Source organism: Poecilia mexicana, unplaced genomic scaffold (assembly GCF_051168715.1).
Source record: "Poecilia mexicana isolate PSO_F unplaced genomic scaffold, ASM5116871v1 scaffold_20, whole genome shotgun sequence".
In the NCBI taxonomy this organism is placed as follows: domain Eukaryota; kingdom Metazoa; phylum Chordata; class Actinopteri; order Cyprinodontiformes; family Poeciliidae; genus Poecilia; species Poecilia mexicana.
In genome coordinates, this window is record NW_028263389.1 from 6,429,208 (window position 1) to 6,447,655 (window position 18,448).

At 38.0% G+C, this 18,448-nt stretch overlaps 2 protein-coding genes and 1 long non-coding RNA gene across 3 annotated transcripts; 2 read left to right on the forward strand and 1 right to left on the reverse strand.

Annotated features, from left to right (window-relative positions):
- Nucleotides 1-142: 142 nt before the first annotated feature.
- On the reverse strand, nt 143-4,067 carry cunh11orf65 (chromosome unknown C11orf65 homolog). Its single transcript, XM_014967892.2, has 9 exons — nt 4,064-4,067; nt 3,103-3,191; nt 2,387-2,479; nt 2,250-2,303; nt 1,935-2,138; nt 1,690-1,820; nt 901-1,080; nt 406-461; nt 143-235 (listed from the first exon to the last, which is right to left on the reverse strand). The coding sequence occupies exons 1-9, from the start codon at nt 4,065-4,067 to the stop codon at nt 177-179; spliced, it is 870 nt and encodes a 289-aa protein (XP_014823378.1). The 3' UTR covers nt 143-176.
- Nucleotides 4,068-5,555: 1,488 nt separating this feature from the next.
- Nucleotides 5,556-6,960, forward strand: LOC148153332 (sialic acid-binding Ig-like lectin 13). The gene is made up of 3 exons (XM_088001587.1): nt 5,556-5,894; nt 6,089-6,475; nt 6,608-6,960. Exons 1-3 carry the CDS (start codon nt 5,810-5,812, stop codon nt 6,913-6,915), a joined length of 780 nt encoding a protein of 259 aa, XP_087857713.1. The 5' UTR covers nt 5,556-5,809; the 3' UTR covers nt 6,916-6,960.
- Nucleotides 6,961-15,234: 8,274 nt separating this feature from the next.
- Nucleotides 15,235-17,172, forward strand: LOC148153333 (uncharacterized). Its single transcript, XR_015761728.1, has 2 exons — nt 15,235-15,673; nt 16,424-17,172. It is a non-coding gene; the product is annotated as an uncharacterized LOC148153333 (long non-coding RNA).
- Nucleotides 17,173-18,448: the final 1,276 nt, after the last annotated feature.

Here is an 18,448-nt window from a genome sequence, read left to right on the forward strand (position 1 = left end):
CTGCATATACTTCAAATTGGATGAGAAAATAATCTTATTTACAGCATAAACTCACAGAGTGTGGTGAATTAAAAACAACTTGATCACACAAATGGCAGCAATGTAATGTAGTAAATACCCAATAAAGCTTTTGGAGACATAGTCCAGTTACCATTCTTGATTTTATTCTGCTTGACCTAAGTTACTGGAGGTCCCAAGTGACTCACACCCACCACTGGCGTTAATATTGCACGATCTGTTTGGGGGAGAGGGGAAAGAGAACATTAAGGTCAAATATTACAAATTATTTTCTTGAAAGCATATTTAATCCATGAAGACTAAAACAAAAAACTAAATAAACAAAAAAACATTTTGATAACAAAAGCAGTGTGATGAAAAGGTAAACGTAAAAAGAAATTTGTTAACCTTTGCTTATCTCGGACGTGTGACTGCAGGCCAGTTGTTGCCACTCTTCCATGTACCTGCAAAAGCAAAAATATCAAAGCAAAACTTAACATAAGGGAGCTTCCAAACCAGAGATAGATAGGATAGTCATTTCATCAGGTGACACATGAAATTAGAGAACCCAAGAGAGAAATTAACAAAAGGGATCACGTATTTGTTTACAAACAAATATGTGATCTGAAAACTTTTGTAAATTAGCTTCAACTACATCGAGCACATGTAGTTGAGGCAAAAATCAGTGGTGCTAACTTATGTTAATCATGAAATTTATGCTAATTATGAAGACAACTGCAAAATCCTGGAGGGACTGATGAGTGTGAAAAGAAAGGAATGAAGATAGGAAGTTTTCCATCTGTCCAGTCGAACCAACTGCGTTGGTCCATGGTGTGGAAGCACCCTTAGTTTTACAGGACAATGTAAAAATGCACATTGAAAAGAAATGTTTGAAGAGCTCACTCCTCAAAGTTGAGGCTGCTTGTCCAGGCCAACAGTTCATCCAGCTCCCAGTCCAATATTTCATCTTCTCCTCTGTCTTCGATTGAGCTCATCATGTCCTTCGCTGATTTCCTCGCCACTGTCAACAGGTCGGACTGATCGGACTGCTCCTCCAGAGTCTCCTCTCGGCCCTCCTGGTACCTTTATGTAGCAGGAAGATAAGAAATAATCAAATGCACCTCTATTAGATTTTTAGACAACTGAGATGCTTTTCTGTTTTTTTACCTTGTAGACCACAGACAGAACTTGGAAAAAAAAAAGTCTCTAAAATGGAGATATTTAAGGAATTTGTTTATGTGTAAAAGTGTGGACTGAATACCTGGAGATTAAAAAAAAGCATTGATTAAAGAAATATTTTGTAGGTGCAGATGCAATATGTTTTGGGAAAATCCTTCAGCCATTACCGAATTGTCCTTGCAATGAATTTTAATGTCGTTAATGTTGATGTCACTGCCATCTGCTGGGCAAACTTAGGAAGCCTATATTTAGCCCATAGTTGAAGTGCAGATGTCTGTATATGGAACCTGTTGAACTGAATTGTTTATTCAGTAAGAAGGAAAGATCTCACAAAACATGAACGGAGAGCACCAAATGCAATTAAGAGTTGAAAGTTTTACGGTTATTTGTATGTTTTATCAAAACTGCTGTATGCAACTTCTTTACAAATACATATGCTTTTTGTTGTTTGCTCTACTTAGATATTTGTTAAAACTAGTTAAAACTGTTAAACTGCGTCTCGCTACAACTCACATCCGCCTCAGCCACTCAATCTTCCTCCTTTTCCTCCATCTCCTCACATCCTCTTTCCGCTGCATCTTCGACGGATTAAAGTCTATTTTCTTGATGACAAAACTGTCTATGGGTTCTTCCTTGGTAAGGAGCTGTTGGAGAAGCGGGACATGTAAGCACTTGCATTGCTATCTGCGTGCGGTAGCTGAAAGACGAGCTCCCTCTGATCACCAGAAAATATATCCAAATATATTTTTCCCTCTTACTTTGCAACAGAACAGCCTCCAGTTGTTGTTCTCCACACGCCGATACCAACCCGTTCGGTCCGTCGCGTTTAGAGTCGGATCCCTCTCCTCAGTCAAATACCTCATGCGGAAGAGGTGATTGTAGTCCTTCGGGCTGCTTGCGCATATATCCACGATGGGCCGGTAGGTGAAGATCTTGTAGTAGACCTGGGGAGGAAAATTCACCTGAATGAAAAGTAAAAGTTTAAAATGAGTAGGTTTGTTCGTACAATCTTTTTCCATGATCTTTTTTTGCGAATTTGTGGTGTTTTATTTACAACTTTTCCACTAGCTTACCCCTCCTAGTCGAAATCGGATGAATACGCCTGCCGCAGGATCGAGCAGCTCTGCCTGTGAAACACAGTCGGATTTGAAGAGTTTTGCGTTCGACTGAGATATTTTTTTTGCTTCGACGATATCTATCGGTCTGCTACCTCTCGAGGATTGACGGTTCGGAGAAGTGACCTGGGATCCTGCTGATAGCATTGGCTGATCATCTTCTGGACATGCCTGAAGACTTCTTTGCACTGCGTTGTTGACGTTATCATATTACAACCAACAACCACTTTGTTGTATTTTATTGGGATTTTATAGCACAAAGTAGTACAATATTATGAAGTGGAAAGGAAAACGACTGATGTGTTTTTCAACAGTTTTTTGTAGAAAGAAAAATGTTGCATGCAGATAGTTTAGACCCCCTTTACACTGATTCCCGTAAAAAAAAAAAAAAAAGAAAACAAGTTCAACACACCATCTTCAGACTGACGCATGGACATATTAGCATCAAGCTGTGGGTTTTGTTTTAATTTTGATATTTTTATTTAAATTTTTTTTTTGCACAAATGAAGAAGTTAGTTATAAATATTCTTTTTTTAATGAATGTGTTTCACAAATATTATATCTCAAAAAACAAAACAAACAAACAAACAAAAAAAAAACATCCATTACAAAACATATTCCAAGCTCAAACTCTTGTGCAAAGCAAAACTTATGGGGGCAAAAAAAAAAAAAAAAGAATTCAGTCAAACCTTGTGTTGAGCGACCACAAAAAAATCCCAATAAACATGAGGATTTCTGACTGTAAAGCAACAAAATGTGAAAAAGCTAAAAAGTATGAAAACTTGTCACAAATTAAGACCGCAGAACGTACCACATATCTTCTCCAGGTCCGCTGTATTATTTTTGCTGCTTTGTCCTGTGGACTGGACTCGTCCTCCAGTTTCTGGAAACTAGTGGTGGCTAGGCAAAAAGGAGCAGTGCATTTTGCTCAAGCTGATTCTTTGTTGGAGGAAATAAACATACAGTAGCTCATATTGTTTACTCTGCGTTGCTTCAAAACCTGCTACGGTACTTTCTAATGAAATAAGCAAAACAATCAGATAAAGGAGGCTATCTTTAAAAAAAATGTTAGGGATCCTGCATGAAACCCTCTATCAGTCTGTGAGTGGGGGAATGGAAAACTGGGGAAGAAATGTGAGGTCAGATGCCAATTAAAAAGTTGAAAATGAAAAAAAGAATAGACCTGCTTTCACTTCATCTGGCATTTCTCATATTTCTTTGTACATAAGGCTCTCAAGTTGAAGTGGCTTTTACTAAATAGTGAATCCCAGCCGTCCAGTGAGTTTGTTTGAGATTAACGCGCTTCTTGCGTAACCGTCTAAAATATGGAGCTGGATAAGCCGAGGTTAACTACAAGGCCTTTCAGACTGGTCTGATTAAATGTGATAGCATTTGGTCCCATTTGGCCAAATGGGTAGTAATATGCAATGGTTGATGTATAGAAAATAATTTTAAACATGAAAACAAAAAACCCTACATTAACGCAAAAATAACTTATCCTTTTTGCATATCTATCTATCTATCTATCTATCTATCTATCTATCTATCTATCTATCTATCTATCTATCTATCTATCTATCTATCTATCTATCTATCTATCTATCTATCTATCTATCTATTATTCTTTCCTAAATGTTAGGACAAAATAAAAACTACAAATTTCTTGCAAACAGTTTGGGATTGGGCTTGATTTACATTTGAAAGTTGACCTTTGTTAACTAAAATAAACATAATTTTGACGCTTTGTTTTTTTTAATTTACACCGTACTCACCCATGAAAACCACTCTGAGTCATCCTTTCTACAGGCGACTTCAAAATAAATAAATTAATTAAATAAAACACGAGTTCCCCAAGAGGTAACAAAAAAAAAAAAAAAAAAAAAAAAGTCAGAAGAGAGAACACTTTAATTCCTACAGTTACCCGGCAACGGGAGAGTTCCGCATGACACCCGGAAGTTGCTCTAGACGTGTTCGGAGGAAAACCATTTCAAAATAAAAGGAGACAAACTCTCCGATTTTGCGCCAATCATAATTCCTAAAAAAAAATAAAATCTATTTACTTATAGTCAGAAAGATATAACAGGGGTTTTTCTCTATTTCCTTTCTTCAAACTATTCTAAACCACGATTATAAAGATTTTGGAGAAGTCCAAGACGATGATGTCATGGTTTCTATGCAAGTTTTTATAGTTTTAGCAACAGTTTCGGTAAATGAAGTCACAACTGGGAATCTATTTTAAGACACCACTCTAAAAAGGAACCCACATTTCTTTCCCCTCTGTGGCACAGCAGAGTCACGGAAGGAAAAGGAGTGGTGCACAAGAAAGAATGGTGAACAAAATAGTCATACTCCAATAAAATTAATATAGGGGAATATCAAACTTACATTTAAATAAGTGTCCCTGTTTACTCAGTTCTTTTTAGTAAGAGTTCAACTTTTAAATAAGAATTGCCCCAGAATTAGATTTTTCTATTTCACTGTATTTCTATTAATCCATGTACTGTTTTGTTTTAAAAAACATATTTTGCCACAACTACCCAATGAAGACATAAATAAACACGTGTAAATTGAAAAGCGAAGTGTCAGGCACTATCCTTATGAAATAATTGCAATAGTCATCTTGGACAGTATCAGTGTTATTTGACTAAATCATTTACATCTAGATGATGTAGAATATTTCACATTTGATCAATTCGGATCATTATAACTTGCATCAGGCTCAACCAGTTGATGTCTATGGCAACATAGACATCATTATTCCGTCTTTTTGTCATTTTTTGTGATTTTGCTCTACGATGACCTAAAGATTTTTATTTACATGCAAAACTTGAATGTTGTTCCTGGTTTGTTGTAATCTCAAGGCTTATCCACCCATATGCAGAAGATAAGAAACGTACTGCAGAAACATATGTTCTCTACCTACAAAAATCTGTTTGTCCATTTCATTTTAAATAACTACACAATGCAAAGTTTTGAGCAAAAACAGCTACCTTTCTTGATAATGTTTATGTTTTTGTTAAAATTATTTAGTTTACATTTACATATTTAATCCGTCATTGTTTTTTGTTTTTTTTAAACTAATCAGTCATTCCGACTGATGAAAAAAGAGAGTGGGAGAAGCTGACTTTGTTTGCTTAAACAGCAAATTGATTTGTTGTCTTTAAACTTCAAATAATTTCATGAGATGAAGTTTTGGAATAAAAACGAAATGTCTCCCAGTTACACTTTCACCAGTGTATACAAAATTACACACACGTTCTTAAAACCAACAGTGTAACTTGTTCATAGTCTCTGTTGTTCATGTGGTGTGAATTCACCAATGACTCAATCTTTCTGCATCAATAGGATGTTGCAAAAGTGGAAAAGTAACAGATATACTTATTTATTTGCAACACATCATCGCTGGACAACAGTCAGTTTGATGTCATTTCATTGGAACTGTTAGAAAGCAAGTGATACTTTTCTTTAGAGTCGTGAAAACCAGTGATTAACTTTAGCTTTCGTATCTTTGTCTTGAGATGAAGGACCATCAGAGTCTGATGGTGACTCTCTCTGAGAACATGCTGACAGTCAACATGTTACTGAGTGTCTTCTTTCTGCCAGGTGAGATGTTTGCTCATTTCCTTTCATTTAGAGACATCATGTGAATCATTTGTAATCTCAAATATTTTATCTTAATCTTGTTTAAAAGCTCCACATTTACCATGCTGCAGCTGAACTGGAGTTTATGAATCATGAATGTTTCTTTACAGGAAGCTGTTTCTTCACGTTATGTTCATCTTTTTTCTCTACTTAAGGTGTTTTGGCTGATTCATGTAACTTTACTGCACCAGCTCTCAACATCACTGCACCAAAGGAGATTGAAGCTCTGAGTGGATCTTGTTTGCAAATCCCATGTAGCTTTAATACAAGAAAGAAAACATTTGACAAGAGCGCAACTGTTGTTGGAGTTTGGATGAAACATAACTTAGATTTTAAACATGATCCACAAAGTGTTATTTTCAATAGCAGTAGGACAGATAACACTGATCAACTGAAGATCATTGGAAACTTGAGAGAGAAAAACTGCACCACCCTGTTTCATGACTTAAACTCCACACATGCGGATAGATACTTCTTCAGAGTTGAGAACGAGCCTTTCAGAGCAACAGCTTGTAGCAATCCAATTAAGATAAAAGTTAAAGGTAAGAAAATCTTGCTTTAAAAGTTCTGTAATATAAGTCCAGTGCTGAAAAGGCTGATTATTAATATTTTGTTGTCTATGTAACCGTAAATCACTGGGTCACTTTCTAAAAATGTCTGGTTTAAAACCCCAGATTCTCCTTGGAGTCCCAGCATTAATGTTCCCTCTGACCTGAAGGAGCATCAGTCTGTCACTGTAACCTGCTCAGCTTTCACTCCCTGTCCACACTCACCTCCTGAACTCACCTGGAATCTCCAACAAGACTCTCTCAGACAAACAGAGAAAAACACAGATGGAACCTTTACAACTAAAATCCAGGAGACCATCACTCTGTCAGACACACATGATGGATACAACATCACATGTTCTGCCAGATATCCTGTGATTGGAGGAAACAAGACAGCAGAGACAGAAGTGACTCTCAGTGTTTCATGTAAGTGATCCTGTCAGCAGGTCATGGTTCAGCTGTTTGTGATCAATAAAGTTCATGTGTCTCATTTTGTTTTACATATATAATTAATATTTAGATGTGTTTTTTTTCTGCCTTCTGGTCCAATAGGCAGTCCTGCATACTGGAAGGGTATTTTAGTGGGAATCATTGTGTTCATCTGCCTGATTGCTGTTTGTGCTTGGTGAGTGTCAGACATAGCCGATCTAAACTTACGAAACAACATTTCAGTTTAATCATATGTCAAATTTAGAAAATAGTTATGCAATCTCTCAGGAGGATACATGTTGGGCCAGTCATTGGTAATGTTGCCTCATAGCAAAATGCTCTGAAATAATTGTTTCCTGTTTGAGTTGAGTTTGTATGATCTCTCCATGCCATCGTTGGTATTCCAGTTTCAACACACAGGTTTAAAGTCTAGATGTCAAGTTTACTGGGTTTTTCTAATTTGCTCTTACATATGCGTGGTATTAGCTCATCAGTCATTTATTATTGAGTTACATCCCATTCATTGGGTGTGTTATAATTCCTATCAGAGCTTCAGCTCTTCTGGAAATGTTTTTTTTTTTTTAACTTTTCCAGAAGAATTAGAAATTAATGGGTTGATGGGAATTACATACCTTATGTCAGATGGTGATTTTGCATGTAAAGGTCTCTACTCTAACTCCTTTATTACCTCCTTCCCCTCCTCCTTTATTTAGACTATAATAAATACATCATCACAACTTTTATATCATTGGGATTTCTCTGTGCTGGATGTATTTTGAGGTCATTAAGCGTGCCACGAAAATCCGAGACTGACCCGACCATCAGACAAATAGTTTTGGCCTGAATTTCCGGAGGCTCTCAGCTCTGAGTATAAATCTGAACTCCAATCTGGTTTATGTCAGGTCTATGTGAAGACCAACCCACCCCAAGCTCAATGTTTTCATGGAGCTTGTTTTTGTCATTTTCTATTACAAACAAGCAAGTACCTATGTACCTTTAACGGATTATTATCTATTATTTTTGATTTCCTTGCTTTAATTTATGACAATGTGATTTTACTGTTGTTCCTCTGCTGCTAGTTCCAGATCTCTCTTAATCTGAGTCTTTGTTTTGTCTCCTGAAGCTCAGCAAATTTATTCTGACGGCTCTCTAATGTCTTCTAGGTACTTGAAGTGCAAACGTTCAACTCCACAAAAGACTCAGGTAGAGACACGTTCAACTTCTGCGTCTAGCAATGCACCGTTTACATTGTTTCACCTGTCGATTAGTAACACCATCAACATGAACAAACTAATGTACTATTTTCCACAGAGTCAAACAAGTGAGGATGCTACTGTTGAAAAACCAGCTAATGAAAAAAGAGAGGAAAAACTTCATTATGAAGAAGTGAACTTCCTTCAGAGGAGACTTGAAGCTTCCTCCATGTCAGCACAGGACAGCAGGCAGCAGGAGACGGTGTACTCCCAGCTCAAGGTGTCTGTTGCCCCTGCAGAAGATCTCTACGCTCATGTGTAGAAAATATGAGATGTTTTATGTCAGAAGGTTTGACTTTTTGTTCACAGAAGGCTTTGACTTGTTGGTTTTGGACAGAGTTCAGTGGGAGAAAGTTTTAAACCCACTGGTCTCGTAATTTTATCATAATTATCATTGTTTTATTATTGATCTTTGGTCCTCAAACTGTTTTATAAACTCAGATAAGTTGTAGAAAAGATATTTTTTTACTGCTACAATGGAATATTTAGATATAAAGTTCTTGCTCTTTGCTTACAACATGATCAAGCAGTGAATCTCTGAAGCCTAAATATGTGTTTGAAAAATGTTCTCAAGAACATTGACCGATTTATAATTGTACATATTTTTGCATCATCATGACAGAGGAGCCTGTATGTACGCCATCTTAAATTTAAAATAGCTAAAAACACAAAAAGTACAGGAATTTTAAAATGCTCCATATTTTTTCTATTTTAACAATGTTGTACTTGATATGTAATATAATAAATTTATATCTGTTGTATCATTTCATTTTTTTGGTTTACATAGCATGTTCAAGAATGATTGCTTACATCTGTTTTTTGCACATCAAAATATAAATAATGAAGAACATTCACATCTACTTGTGTTTAGGTTTGTTTGCTCACAAAGATTAAAGATTTGCTAAAAAAAAAAGACTATGTAGTGTTTGCATGGTAATTATGCTAGAGCACCTTTGCACCAACATAATATTTTGTACTTTATTCAGACTAAAAATAAAAAAACCCTAGACTTTACCTATCCAATATTTTATTTCAATATTTTTGTTTCTATAAGTTGTTTCTTAGTAAAAAAAAAAAATAAAGGACTAAGAAAGCTAAACATAATTTCAGATTTTTTTATATTTAAATAACTAAAGGTCTTAGTGAATAGAGCGTTGGAGCTGACGTCACAGCGTATGACGTTTACGTCGCTCGGCGCCATTTTTGGTGTCCACAGACCAAACCAAACTAGTCAGAACACCGGTGTTTTCATTGTGTTAACGACCGCAGTTTTCAAGTTGGATACTGGATATTCGCGCTCCGTGGAGTAAGGGACGTTCAGCTCAAGGTTGATCCGATTTATGAACGCTAATTTCGGCCAGCTGTTCTTTACTGGTCCCTCCTCAAGCGCTCGGAGTTTCACATAGGGACCGTCAATTTCTGAACACTCCTGTAAATAAATGCTTTGTCTTGTGACCAACTGATACAAAAAAGTGGTCATTCATGCCATTACACGAGGCACACTATCCTCTACTAAAATTTTAAGTCATATTCAATAATTTAAATACATTTCACATTAAATGTTTTCTTCACTAGCTTCCAAATCATGTCATTAACTCAATCTGTGAGAAATTGTTCTACTGGACTGTATAGATGAGGAACACTCACCTTTATTACATTTTAACACTTTATATATATATATATATATATATATATATATATATATATATATATATATATATATATATATATATATATATATATATATATATAAATTCCCTTCTCACCCTCCGTGGGTGGTCTGTTTCATCCTCTGAGCTCGGGTCCTCTACCAGAGGCCTGGGAGCTTGAGGGTTCTGCGCAGTATCTTGGCTGTGCCTAGAACTGCACATTTCTGGACTGAGATGTCTGATGTTGTTCCTGGGATCTGTTTGAGCCACTGCTCCAGTTTGGGGGTGACTGCCCCGAGGGCCCCGATGACCACAGGCACCACTGTGGTCTTCACCTTCCAGGCCTTCTCCAGTTCCTCTCTGAGGCCCTGGTATTTCTCCAGTTTCTCATGCTCCTTTTTCCTGATGTTGTGGTCACTTGGTATTGCTACATCCACCACAACGGCTTTCCTCTGTTCTTTATCCACCACCACAATGTCCGGTTGGTTCGCCATTACCATCTTGTCTGTCTGGATCTGGAAGTCCCACAGGATCTTAGCTCGGTCATTCTCCACCACCTTTGGGGGTGTTCCCCACTTTGACCTCGGGGCTTCCAGTCCATATTCGGCACAGATGTTCCTGTACACTATGCCCGCCACTTGGTTATGTCGTTCCATGTACGCTTTCCCTGCCAGCATCTTGCACCCTGCTGTTATGTGCTGGACTGTCTCAGAAGCCTCCTTGCACAACCTACACCTTGGGTCTTGTCTGGTGTGGTAGATCTGAGCCTCTATTGCTCTGGTGTTTAGGGCCTGTTCCTGGGCGGCCAGGATGAGGGCCTCTGTGCTGTCCTTGAGTCCAGCTTTCTCCAGCCATTGGTAGGATTTCCTGATATCAGCCATTTCAGTTATTTGTCGGTGGTACATCCCATGTAGGGGCTTGTCTTCCCATGACATCGTCCATTGAGGCTTTGTCCTTGATGTATTTATGGATCTTGGATGTTTCATCCTGGACAGTGGCTCTCACACTCACCAGTCCTCTGCCTCCTTCCTTACGGCTTGTGTACAGTCTCAGGGTGCTGGATTTGGGGTGGAACCCTCCATGCATGGTTAGTAGCTTCCGAGTCTTAACGTCCCTTTATCTCTTCCATTGGCCAGCTAATTATTCCGGCAGGGTATCTGATTACTGGTAAGGCATAGCTGTGTATTGCACGGATCTTGTTCTTGCCATTGAGCTGGCTTCTCAGGACTTGCCTTATTCGTTGGAGGTATTTGGCTGTGGCTCCTTTCCTTGTGACCTCATCGAGGTTGCCATTTGCTTGTGGTATTCCCAGGTACTTGTAGCTGTGCGTGCTCTATGTCTGCTATCGTTCCCTCTGGGAGTGAGACCCCTTCTGTGCGGACGACCTTCCCTCTCTTTGTAACCATCCGGCCACACTTCTCTAGTCCGACTGACATCCCAATGTAGAGGAGGTGACTGATTGTGGCCCCATTTTAGAGTCGGTATCCGTAGCCAGGCCTATGCAGAACAGCAGTGGGGACAGAGCATCTCCTTGGTATATGCCACATTTGATGGACACTTGTGCAAGTGGTTTGCAGTTGGCTTCAAGGGTGGTTTTCCACAGCCCCATGCTCATGTATTTATCATGGATCAGGATTGTGCGCCCTTCAGTTAGCCATTCAGGGTGAGTCCCTTTTTTATTTTTTAACCAAAATTATATTTTAAAAAAATATTTATAAAATGAATATACCTCAGATGATCATCACTTGCTACCCTTAATTTTCAATTCCATAAAATTCTAGGATAGGATCTATCTCATTACATGTTCACTTACCTGGAATATGTTAAATACAACAAATATTTACTTAAAGTGAGATCTACTTCACACTTTAAGTAAATATAAATAATAAAGTGTGACTGAAAAAGAGGAGCTTAAGTACTGGGACAATGGCCTAAATGAGAAGAGTGATAGCAGGTGTGAGTAATTTGGCACAGGAGCTGGCCGAGGGCTGGGGAGAAGGTGGCACAGGAAAACTGAGGAGATCTGCTGGGAACACAAACGGGAGGAAACAGGGAACTGAAAAATACTTCTAATACAAAAGACACTAAGAGTAAAGAAAACCTGATGAACTAGGAGAGAAAGATATGAGGGAAACCATAACCAAACCTAAATAGAGACAAGGCTGATCTAACAACAAGAACTAAGGAACACAGAGCAAGAGAAACTAGAAGATCTAAACAAAGAAATAACCCAACTAGAATTACTAAAGATACAGACTCAGACATGGAAGAACAACTGAACCTATGGTGATCAAATTAAGAAATAAACATTATTGGAAAAAAGAAAATTATATTTTTTAAAAAGTTCATAAAATATATTACCTCAGATGATAAGAACATTTGTAACCTGTAATATTTAATTACATAAAATTCTAGGACTGGATCTATTTCATTACATGTTTACTTACCTGAAATATGTTAAATACAACAAATATTTATTAAAGTGTGATTTGTTTCATAAAATTTACTTGTCACCTTTCTTGTTTAATTACACATTAAATGTTTAAAGATGGGCTTTTTCATCTGGTTTGTGTCATGATGTGGTGTGGCGGTGGACGTACTTTATGTGGATGTTATTTTTAAACAAACTAAATCCAAAATCCAGGGAAAACGAGGAAATCCAAAACACAATGAAACAGGAGACAAGGGATAACAAAGGCAATGTGAAGATCTAAACCAGTGTTTCTCAACCCTGGTCCTAACTGCCCCCCTGTCCTGCATGTTTTAGGTGCTTCCCTTCTGCCACACATCTGAATTGTACCTCTGGGTGATGAACAGGGGTCTGTAGTACTTGATGGTCATGCAATAATTTGAATCAGCTGTTCTGGAATAGAGGCATATTAGAACACACATCAGTATTACTACTGTAAATTTGATAACACTAGTAAAATAGTTTACTTGACAAAAATGTAATAGCCTCGATGTCCACTGACAAAACTCAGACTATGCTACATAAACAATATTAGCCCAACCTAAACAAGGTTGACCTACTTAAATGAACTCAACATAAACGGAACATGAGTACACCCGGACAAAGTCATAGCAAAAATATATTATGGCACAACACTAACAAAGCGAATTTAGACACAAGAATGGAAATGTCTGGAGCAAACTTGTAGGTATCTGGGGATTTTGGAGAAGGTAATATAAGGACGTATCAACCGCTGACACCCAGGACATTCGTCTTCTTTTAGTTAGCTCTGTTAGCTTAGCCTCCTCGCGTTGTTTCCAAGCAGGAAAATAGTGAAACGAAAGTCCGTTTTACATCTTTTTACCTTTTCGGTCGTGTGATCGGACATTACACCCAATAACGCAGAAAGTTCGTGCCGTAGCTAAAATATCTGTGAGATAGTCGTTTTTGTCGGTGGCAACAAAGATGGCGCTGATACCCCTCTGACTAGAGCAGTGACGTCACGTTCCGAAGCCATAGTACAGTGACACCCAGTGGCAGCTAGTATCAGCTGCAACAAAAGCAAAGCCATACGTCACAAAAGCTGCAGCCAAACACTTTCTGATCTTGGTGACGCTGACAGTGTATGATCAGGGCATAAATGTTCCTCTCGCCGTATCAGTAGGTCTCATATCAACACAGGCATTTTTCTTTAGCAGTTCTACAAGGTAGAGATAAAAAAGGATGGGGTTTAATTTGGAGATATTTAAGTAAAAAAAACAGTAAAAAAAAAAATCATTGTGTGCTCATTAATTTGATTTTAATTTTCTTTTCCGAATATTATCTTTGAGATTTTTATTTAGTTGGCATTTACTGATATTTAATCAGTCATTATTTGTGAACTAATCAGTCATTCAGACTGATTGAATAAAGGTAGTTGACTGTTTGCTTAAACAGCAAATTGATTTGTTGTCTTTAAACTTCAAATAATTTCATGAAATGAAGTATTGGAATAGAAACGAAATGTCTACCAGTTACACTTTCACCAGTGTAGACAAAATTACACACACCTTCTTAAAACCAACAGTGTAACTTGTTCATAGTCTCTGTTGTTCTTGTGGTGTGAATTCACCAGTGACTCAATCTTTCTGCATCAACAGGATGTTGCAAAAGTGGAAAAGTAACAGATATACTTATTTATTTGCAACACATCATCGCTGGACGACAGTCAGTTTGATGTCATTTCATTGGAACTGTTAGAAAGCAAGTGATACTTTTCTTTAGAGTCGTGAAGACCAGTGGTAACTTTAGCTTTCGTATCTTTGTCTTGAGATGAAGGACCATCAGAGTCTGATGGCGACTCTCTCTGAGAACATGCTGACAGTCAACATGTTACTGAGTGTCTTCTTTCTGCCAGGTGAGATGTTTGTTCACCTCCTTTCATGTAGAGACATCATGTGAATCATTTGTAGTCTCAAATATTTTATCTTAATCTTGTTTAAAAGCTCCACATTTACCTGCAGCTGAACTGGAGTTTATGAATCATGAATTTTTCTCTACAGGATGCTGTTTCTTCATGCTATGTTCATCTTTTATCTCTTCTTAAGGTGTTTTGGCTGATTCCTGTAACTTTATTGCACCAGCTCTCAACATCACTGCACCAAAGGAGATTGAAGCTCTGAGTGGATCTTGTTTGCAAATCCCATGTAGCTTTAAGACAAGAGAGAAAACATTTGACAAGAGCGCAACTGTTGTTGGAGTTTGGATGAAACATAACATGGATTTTAAACATGATCCACAAAATGTTATTTTCAATAGCAGTAGGACAGATAACACTGATCATCTGAAGATTATTGGAAACTTGAGAGAGAAAAACTGCACCACCCTGTTTCATGACTTAAACTCCACACATGCGGATAGATACTTCTTCAGAGTTGAGAACGGGCCGTTCAGAGCAACAGCTTGTAGCAATCCAATTAAGATAAAAGTTAAAGGTAAGAAAATCTTGCTTTAAAAGTTCTGTAATATAAGTCCAGTGCTGAAAAGGCTGATTATTAATATTTTGTTGTCTATGTAACCGTAAATCACTGGGTCACTTTTTTAAAATGTCTGGTTTAAAACTCCAGATTCTCCTTGGAGGCCCAGCATTAATGTTCCCTCTGACCTGAAGGAGCATCAGTCTGTCACTGTAACCTGCTCAGCTTTCACTCCCTGTCCACACTCACCTCCTGAACTCACCTGGAATCTCCAACCAGACTCTCTCAGACAAACAGAGAAAAACACAGATGGAACCTTTACAACTAAAATCCAGGAGACCATCACTCTGTCAGACACACATGATGGATACAACATCAGCTGTTCTGCCAGATATCCTGTGATTGGAGGAAGCAAGACAGCAGAGACAGAAGTGACTCTCAGTGTTTCATGTAAGTGATCCTGTCAGCAGGTCATGGTTCAGCTGTTTGTGATCAATAAAGTTCATTTTCCTCAGATGCTCCTAGAAACACCTCAGCATCCATCAGTCCATCAGGTTTGGTGTCAGCAGGTAGCTGGGTGGAGCTGAGCTGCTCCAGCAGAGCCAAACCTCCACCCAGATTCACCTGGTTCAGGATCAGCGAACATGGAGCCATTAAAGTATCTATGGAGCAGGTTTACAACTTCAATGCTACTGAGGAAGGAGAGTATTACTGTGTGGCTACAAATGATCTGGGTGATCAGCAATCATCAGTGATCTTTAACAAAAGTATCTATTATATTTATACTGACTCTTGTGTGTTTAAATGTCTAGAAATGATGTTTATCCTGACATGTTTTCATAGTTCATGTTTGGTGTTGTTTTCTTTTCCTCAGGTCCAACAGGCAGGACTGTGTACTGGTTTGCCATTGCAATGAAAAGCACTGTGTTCATGTGCCTGACTGTTGTTTTTGGTTGGTGAGTATCAAGCACAACTGATTTAAATTCAATGTTGTTCCAAAACCACATTTCAATTTGTCAAATTTCAAAAAATATGAATATTTGCTTTTTTTCATGAGGCTGTGTAGCCTCCAGTCATTAATGTCGGCTCATATCGAAAAACTCTCTGGTTGAAAGAGATGTACTGCAAAGTTATTAAAAGTGTCACATGACCTGAGCCCAACCCGATCATCAAACAAATAATTCTGGCCTGAATTTTGGGTCGGGTGTGGGCTCTGATCGTAAACCTAAACTCTAATCTGGCTGAATTCAGGTTTATGTGCCTGTCAGGCATATTTTGATGGAGCTTGTTTTAGCAATTTGTATTATTAAAGCAAGCAAATATCCAAATTATTTTTTACAGGTTGTTTATTACTTTGATTTCCTTTTTATAGGAATAAACGTTGCCCACTCTGTATTCTGTTCCATGTGGACAAACCCATTTGATTCAACAATCATGGTTACTTTAGTTGAGAGCTGACATTGACTTAAATGATAGTGAAAACAGAATGATCCACAATGACGGGGCTGTCATTGCGTGTTTATTGCAGAACAGTTTTGCTTTAACTTTATCATCAGTCTTCACCAGCTAGACTTTAACGTGATGTGATTTGATTGTTGTTCCTTCCCTGCGAGTTCCAGATCAGCCGTGACTCTATTAGTCTGAGTCTTTGCTTTGTCTCCTGAAACTCAGCAAATTTATTCTGACGGCTCTCTAATGTCTTCTAGGTACATAAAGTCCAAATGTCCAACTTCTCGACAGACATAGGACAGCAGGCAGCAGGAGACGGTGAACTCCCAGGGCAAGGTGTCTGTTGCCACTGCAGAAGATCTCTGAGCTCAAGTGTAGAAAATATTCTTGTTTTATGTCAGAAGGTTTGACTTTTTGTTCACAGAAGGTTTTGACTTGTTGGATTTGGACAGAGTTCAGTGGGAGAAAGATTTAAGCTTTCATAATCTTATAATTGTCGTTATTTTATGATTGATCTTTAGTCCACAAACTGTTATATAAACTCAGATAAGTTGTAGAAAGGATATTTTTTTTACTGATAAAATGGGAAACTTAGATATAAAGTTCTTGCTTTTTGCTTACAACATGATCAAGAAGTGAATCTCTGAAGCCTTAATATGTTTTTGAAAAATGTTCTCAAGAACACTGACCGATTTTTAATTGTACATATTTTTGCATCGTCATGACAGTGGAGCCTGTATGTACGCCATGTAGCGGAGTAAAGCTTCTTCTCAAACAAGACGGAGGCTCGTATTTCCTTTACTGAACCCTTTTGTTCAGTATTTATTGAAGAGGAAAAAAAGGGCTTCAGCCGATAAAAACAGAACAACAGCAACAACAACTGCTCGTAACCAAGCAATAAAATCAACAAAGCAAGATAGTGACTAAACAGTAACAGATCCTTAAGCATTCTTCAAAATAAAAGACTTCCTCTATTCAAATAAATCATGTCTTACACTGAAATATATTTCACTTCGCCTTTGTAATTGTATACAATCATATTCAATATAATAATAATAATCATCATGTAAATTATGCTTAACATATAATTGTAATCAGTCACTTATCATGCAAATATACTGAACAACATAAGTGTAAAAAAGTCACAACATCCTCCCACCCGATGAACAACTGTTCATCTGTGTAGGATTTACCTTTCATTTAAGATACCTCTAAAGGGTACAATAACTGAATAGGCCTGCGTAACAAGCCACCAGTCGAAGTACGAACATTGCATGAACGTATGAGACCATCCCTGCCTGGGAAGACCTCTACAATTCTACCCATTTTCCATGTCTGTCTGGGTGTATTGTCCTCCCCCAAAAGAACTACATCTCCTACTTTAAGTAGTGTTGGAGTAGGACTGTTCACCCTGTGGGCTGATTTTAAGTCCATCAAATAATCTCTGCGCCAGCGTTTGCAAAAGCCTATCAAAAGTTTCTGTTGGTATTTCCACCTTCTACCTAGCTGTTCGCGATTTGCAGTGAGAACCTGATTTAGGTGAGGTGATGGAATAATCTTTGGTGGCAAGGAAGTTAAGCGTTTACCAACTAAGAAATGAGATGGGGTAAGTGGCTGGGGTTCTAATGCATCACTAGTTACATAGGACAGAGGCCTGGAGTTCAACACTGCCTCAACTTCAGTAAGAACAGTTGTGAGCTCCTCAAAGCTCAAAGATGCTTTCCCCAGTACCTTTCTTAAGCATGTTTTTACAGATCTCACAAGCCTTTCCCAGAATCCCCCCCACCAAGCTGCTCGCTCAGCGATAAACTTCCACGTGATTCCCTTGTCAGTGAAAAACTCTGTGAGTGTCGATCCTAAGATGTTTTGCCATAACTCCTTTAAATCCTTGTCAGCCCTTTTGAATGTTCTAGCATTGTCAGAGTAAATGACCCTACAAAGACCTCGTCTTGCAATGAATCTCTTTAAGGCCAATAAGAAATTCTCTGTAGTCTGATCTGAGACCAACTCTAAGTGTACTGCTCTTGTCACTGCACATGTAAACAGTGCTATATATGATTTTACAGACCCGTCCTTAGTTTTAACATATAAGGGTCCAGCAAAATCTACACCAGTAACTTCAAAGGGAGGTGATTCTGTTACTCTGTCTCGAGGTAAGGGAGCAGTAATCTGTTGTGCTGCCTTAACCTTTAGTTTTTTGCAGATGTAACATTTTGAAACAATGTTTCTTACAAGCTGTCTGCCTCTCAAAATCCAATATTGTTCTCTAACTTGAGTTAATG

Bases quoted from the DNA above. Each gene is read 5' to 3' on its own strand.
- cunh11orf65 (XM_014967892.2), bottom strand. The intron at 1,821-1,934 runs GTAAGAGGGAAA...CTTCTCCAACAG, and splicing joins GGAGGCTGTTCTGTTGCAAA to CTCCTTACCAAGGAAGAACC. The intron at 462-900 runs GTGAGCTCTTCA...TTGCTTTTGCAG, and splicing joins AGCAGCCTCAACTTTGAGGA to GTACATGGAAGAGTGGCAAC.
- LOC148153332 (XM_088001587.1), top strand. From the start codon at position 5,810: ATGAAGGACCATCAGAGTCTGATGGTGACTCTCTCTGAGAACATGCTG. The intron at 5,895-6,088 runs GTGAGATGTTTG...TCTCTACTTAAG, and splicing joins GAGTGTCTTCTTTCTGCCAG to GTGTTTTGGCTGATTCATGT. The intron at 6,476-6,607 runs GTAAGAAAATCT...TTAAAACCCCAG, and splicing joins AATTAAGATAAAAGTTAAAG to ATTCTCCTTGGAGTCCCAGC.